Source organism: Syngnathus leptorhynchus, chromosome 1 (genome assembly GCF_054491065.1).
Source record: "Syngnathus leptorhynchus isolate UIUO chromosome 1, UIUO_Slep, whole genome shotgun sequence".
Lineage (NCBI taxonomy): Eukaryota > Metazoa > Chordata > Actinopteri > Syngnathiformes > Syngnathidae > Syngnathus > Syngnathus leptorhynchus.
The window spans coordinates 9,988,122-9,994,121 of NC_141195.1; the positions used below are offsets into that span (position 1 = coordinate 9,988,122).

The 6,000-nt window shown below is 39.1% G+C and overlaps 1 protein-coding gene across 1 annotated transcript; it reads left to right on the forward strand.

Annotated features, from left to right (window-relative positions):
• Nucleotides 1-655: 655 nt before the first annotated feature.
• Nucleotides 656-6,000, forward strand: slc66a1 (solute carrier family 66 member 1). The gene is made up of 8 exons (XM_085919603.1): nt 656-760; nt 1,492-1,685; nt 1,755-1,884; nt 2,264-2,351; nt 3,201-3,349; nt 3,835-3,927; nt 4,150-4,335; nt 5,244-6,000. Exons 2-8 carry the CDS (start codon nt 1,495-1,497, stop codon nt 5,328-5,330), a joined length of 924 nt encoding a protein of 307 aa, XP_085775729.1. The 5' UTR covers nt 656-760; nt 1,492-1,494; the 3' UTR covers nt 5,331-6,000.

The window sequence follows — 6,000 nt, forward strand, 5'->3', positions numbered from 1 at the left end:
GGACCCCACAAGTCGCTGTTGATTTGACTCTGATTTAACTTGACCTTGAATTTGACTAAATCAGTATCAGCCCCAGCTATTATTTTTGTGCAGGATTGCATATTACAGCTTTTCTTTTTCACAAGCACCTTCTAAAAATATGAAGCCACTGACAGTGTTAACTAATGAGAAAATCACCACGTGGAGACACACGATGCCATTTTTGTCAAGGTTTGTGGATATGTGACAAGGTTGTGTGAAACGTTTGTGTGCTGCTACATGACATGTGCCGCCTCATTAGCTATGACACTTCTCCGCAAAGTGGCATTTACTTGGAAAGCATAACTTGAGCTTGTTCTGCAGCCTGCACACAATGTCTCTTTTTCCAAACAACAATTTTAATGGTGAAGGACATCCACAAAGTCTTCATTGCATTGCCACATTTCGAGGTCATGAAGAGTTTTTTCTGCATATGTTTTATCCATGCAAGATTACTGTTTGCGGCTCCGTAGAAGGAAATATTGACTATAATTATTTAATTTCATTACTAATCAAAAACTGGTTCATAAAACAGATGGCTGGAGCAGCAGCTCATGATTTCTTGTTTTCGTCCACGCTATTGGGCCATTCTGTCACATGACAACAACGCTGCAGCCAATCAGCTCGCAGCGAGCTTGTTTATTTGTCATCTGCTTCCTTGTTTTGACATCAGCTCAGTACGGCGCAGTTGCAGAGCTGCTCGTCTTGGTTTTACTATTTCCACTGTCCAGCTACCTCACAGGCAAGACACATTTTCATTGCTCATTTATGACATAGTTTTACTTGACGTGTTTTACTGAGGTTAAAAGACAATTGAAAGGAAACAAAATCACTAGTTTCTTGCAACTTGTGATGCTAGCTAAGTGGCTGTACGGTTAAGATTCGTCTTTGTTTCCTGCTGACTGCACAGATCTCGAGCAGATGTGTAATTTAATTTCGGTTTCCTCGCAAATGAGGGCTCGGTCGATCTAATCAACAGTGGTGTCACGCGATTAACCTTTGTCCTTTCGAATTTGTTCTTATTCGAAATAGTGTTTTAAAAATAAGATCAATATTATTAACCCATAACCATAAGGGATGTCAAATTTAAATTTAAAAGTTAGGACCTAATAAAATGAACAATCGCTTCAAAGATATGTTTTTATTTAATTTCATTCCATATTTTTGTCCCATTTGACTTTCATGAAAATTATTTTCTACAATTAGTCTTTGTCTTGTCCCTCTACCAATGCCACGTGAATCCAGCCAAATGGTCACCTAGTAGATAGCAGAGGGTACATAACCTAAATGAGTAAATAGATGAGTTTGGTAAACCTATTGTGACATTTCTGCTTGGTGGTTTCTCGTGAGATTCTTCTGATGTAAAATTTGTTCCTTGGCTCAATAAAAGTTGCGAAACACCATACTAGATCTTGTTTACCCATTTGGAGACAATCCTTTACGATTGATTTTCACAGCTATTGTTGTCTGTAGAATATGTTGAAGGACGGAGTGCTCACAAATGTGCCTTTTGGATGGGCTGCTGGTGGAAACTTAACTACGTTGTGCCCCAACGGGTCCAAATGGGTCTGGGAAGGTCTTGGAGAATGCGCCCAGGATGCAAGGGACATGGCCAGTGTCTACCTGGGCCTACTGTCTATCCTCTGCTTCATGATGTCCTCGCTGCCGTAAGTAACTTGTGGAGTGGAAATAAGATAATGATAATGTATGATAATGTATGTTTGGATTGTTCACAGGCAGTATTACAGTTCATGCAAAACGGGAAATATGGACAGCGCTCTCTCCATTTGGTTTCTGCTTCTGTGGTTGGGAGGCGACACGTGCAATCTGGTGGGATCTTTTTTGGCAGACCAGCTTCCACTTCAGGTGAACGTTTTTTTTTTTTTTTTTTTTGTTCTTCTAATGACGAATTGTGCAAATGGCAAAATATTAAAGAAACGTTTCATCCATTCATGCTCACGAGCATTTGCAGAACGTCATGCTTGACAGTGATTTAAACTCAAGAGTTTTGTGTGACTTGTGGAAACGTGATTACTGGTATTGAATAGTTAATGCAGTGATTATTTGATGAAATAAAGGAGAAAACTTCAACCAGTTTTTGCAAATATTCCCAGGACTCTGTGGACTGGATTGTGAGCTGGACAATAGCTTCATTGGCTAACTGTGCTACTTGATTGTAGAATCTTTTTCACCACATTTGTCTGATTGTCTTTTTTTTTTTTATACATAAACTCTCTTCCTGTAGACATACACTGCTGTTTACTATGTTTTGGCGGACTTGTTGATGTTGGCCATGTATTCATACTACAAGATGAAGAACCGAATGGTTGAAAGTGAGTATCCAATTTTCAATTCTTCCTCTCTCTCATTTGACGAGTAGAAAAAAATTGTGTCAGTGCAAAGTTATATTTCAAAGCCAGTTTATACTATTTTCATATATATATACTATAAAGTGCCTTGTTAATTGTGAGTTACTTTCATCGAAACAACTGTGGAAGTGTGAAAGTCAAGAATGAAATAGAATTTTAGTACATAAATGACCTTTTGGAATTCAAACCATTTTTTATATTTCTTTTTTGCCGCCAACCCTGAAATCACTTTAAAAGGTTGGGTTCTTTAAAAACAAATAAAACAAATCATAATCAATCCTCCTGTCTTGATGGTGATTGATTGTTGATGTTGATTGATTGTTGTTGATTTTTGTTGACGGACAATGTGTAGTATTGTTATTCACATTTGATTGCCTGGTGCTTATGTGCTACGGTAAATGTATAAATATGTGCCGTGAGTAAACTACTGCCCGTTGACTGCATGAATAGTGGCTTAAAAGCTGCTCAATGACTTTACTGCTAGAAGTTGACACTTAAACCGAAATCCAATCTAGAGCAGAGCAGAAAAAATCATATTATGGAAGAAAATAATTTTTAATTGCTTGTATGGGTCTCTGGAGTGCCTGGCCACTCCTCAGGAGTGACTATACTCTATTATGTCAGTATTTTTTGTACAGGAGGATCATAACCCTTTACAAAAAGAAGTCATCACTTAAGATGAAGATATTTTTAGGGAACATTTCTGCAGAGTTGAGTCTTTGCCGTTGCACACAGGAAGATGATGTCCTGACACTGCAGCCCTTTTCTGAAATATTTCGGACTGACTCAGCTGTTGTGCTTGCTCCTCACCAGACAAGAGGGTTTTGCATGTGTTGGGTGTAGCATGCGTCCTGGGCTTCACTACAAGTTTCGCCAACCTTCCAGGGTTGCTCCCCACCCAACAGGAAGTCTCCTCGGCACACAAGGGGCGGACACTGCTCTCAAGCGCAGATGTTGGCGCGGTCAGTATGAAGCTTGTTCATTTGTACCACTAGATTCAAGAATAGATGTGTTTAGATTGGATTATTATTATTTTTTTTTTTTTCAAAACAATTATAAATTTACCAGTCCGTATTACCTGCGATGTTTTGTTTTCATCAGCATAGGTTTACTAGTGTTCAGATCCTTTCTGGATTTTTTTAAAAATGGAACTCCCCTCTGCAATTTGTTGTGTGCACTCATTAATGACTGGAAATACATTGAGTTGTGTCTAATGTTTTTTTAAATGATTATTCCTGACGAATGTGAAAAATCATAAATACTAGATGATATCCTGCCAGCTCTGCTTGTACGTATTTAGTTGGGCTCTTGTACAGTCGGATCATAAACAAAAAGAGCGGAGTTAAATTCAGATCTGATTTAGTCAATTTCTCAGTGACTTTGACAAATCCCATTTGGTTACGGTTTAAAACTTGTTCTTACAGTTCTCTTGTTTTTATCACTTCAGTCTTTTACGCCCAAAGAAATCATCGGCTTCTCTATTGGCTCAGTGTCATCAGTGCTTTACCTCTTTTCCAGACTTCCGCAGATTTACACTAATGTGAGTATGACAACACAGGCTCTATATATTTACATTACATCGTAAACATTTTCTGTTTTGCAGATGTGTGTGTGCTCCTGTGATGATACGCTTCGATTTTGTATTATGTTGCAAAAATATTCCCAAATGTTCACTAGCGAGTCGCAAACTAACATGACATGAATATCATGCCACCTTAAAGGTGCACAATTGAATATGTTCAACTCTAACGTCTCCCTACAGTTCAAAAGGAAGTCAACCAAGGGGGTCTCTTTCTTCCTATTTGCTCTGGTAATCCTCGGAAACACGACATACGGCCTGAGCGTGCTGATGAAGAACCCCGACCAGGGTCAAGGAGAAAACAGCTACGTGATCCATCACCTGCCCTGGCTCATCGGAAGCCTCGGAACGCTTGTCCTGGATCTCTTTGTATCCTTTTACGGCCTTGCTCACATTCGCTTCAGCGTCTACTTGCTACATTTCAGCCTTGTGACTGTGTGCGCACACAATAGCAAATAAGCAAACACTCATGGCCATTATATTTACAACCCTATTCGCCAATATGGAGAACGAGGTCTTCCGAGAATGATCGGTGACACCCACTACGTGTTGTTCTGTAGTAAGTTGGCACAATGGTGCAAAGTGTGCGTGCGCATAAAACAGAATGCCCAAAGCTTTGGGATCCTTTTATACTTCAAATAGAACATAAAGTGCAGCGTCTCCTGAAAAACAGAACCAAGGTACGGCTACGATAGGTAAGTTCTTTAGTAAGATCTGCATAAGCTGGATAACAATCCTGATTATTTAAATAAGGTGTGTTGCAGCAGGGAGACATAGAAAACATGCAGGACACCAGGACCGGAGTTTCCTACCCACTCTGTGATCAACACCAAAAGTGATGTTAGCTTTATTTTAGCCTGGTGAACACCCAGCTGTTAACTTCAGATCATAGCAAGCAGAATTGAGTCTCCCAGGCTGGGCCCAACTTTTTAAAGCCATGCACACTCAAAGGCAGAGAAATCACACTGGTCAACAGATTTTTTTTTGTTATTTATTTTAATCAGAGATTCACATGAGGTTTTCAAATAATAATAACAAGGTTTCGGTGGTGGTAGGAGACGGCTGCCTTCGGAGGCAGCGCTCGACACGCGCCACTGAAGTCTGTTGATTGGTCCCATTGAGAATGGTCACTTGTGATTCAGAGCATCACATATTGCTAATATTGTGACTTTTCAGCCTCCCTCCCTTTACAAGATGACCAAAATCAAATCTTGAAACAAATGTCCTTTTGTTCAGTCTTGTTCCCTTGTCGTTTCATCTTTAACGCTGCGCTTCAGATCTCCGTGCAGTTCTTTAGCTACCGCAAAGCTGCAGACAGGCTGGAGACCAGCACCTCAGAGACGACACCTCTAATGGGGGGCTAGAATGTTCCGCAAGTCACTCCTCCTACATTCATTGCCTCTAAAAAAAAAAAAAAAAAATCACCAAAAAGGGTAAACACATTTCATTTTTTAAATTGTATAGTTGTATTTATTAACTCCCTTTTTCAGATAAATGTTATTTTAAATATTGTAGATGAGATTGCGCCTTTTTGTGGTCCGGTTTTAAAGGGAATGGCGAAGAATTCGCCCATCGAGGTGTAACGCTTTTTTTTGTTTTTTTGGAAACAAGTTGCCAAATGCTTCTGCCTGAACCTCCCTGATCTTGTTTACAGTACAACTGTAACTTGAATCTTTGCTTAGACGTTTTTCTGCCCTTAAATGTAAAAATTCTATGTTTGTGAAGCCCTGGAATCTGGAGGAGAAAAAAACGGTGCTTTGATTTTGTGTATTTTAAACACGTTTTAATTTCAGTTTCATGGTTGTATTTGACCTTGTACTTATTTTTAAATATAGATACCATGAGCAGTTTTATTTGCACTGGCAATGGTAATGTCACAAACTTCACACAATTTCATGCATGTTTATTTTTCAATTTTATTCAGCCCTCTCATGTAATTTTTGCACATGTTGGTTTTGTACTTTTGGTGGGGGAAAAGTGTCATTAGGTCAGTGTACTGTTAAAAACAACAATAAAACTGAATGGAATCAATTA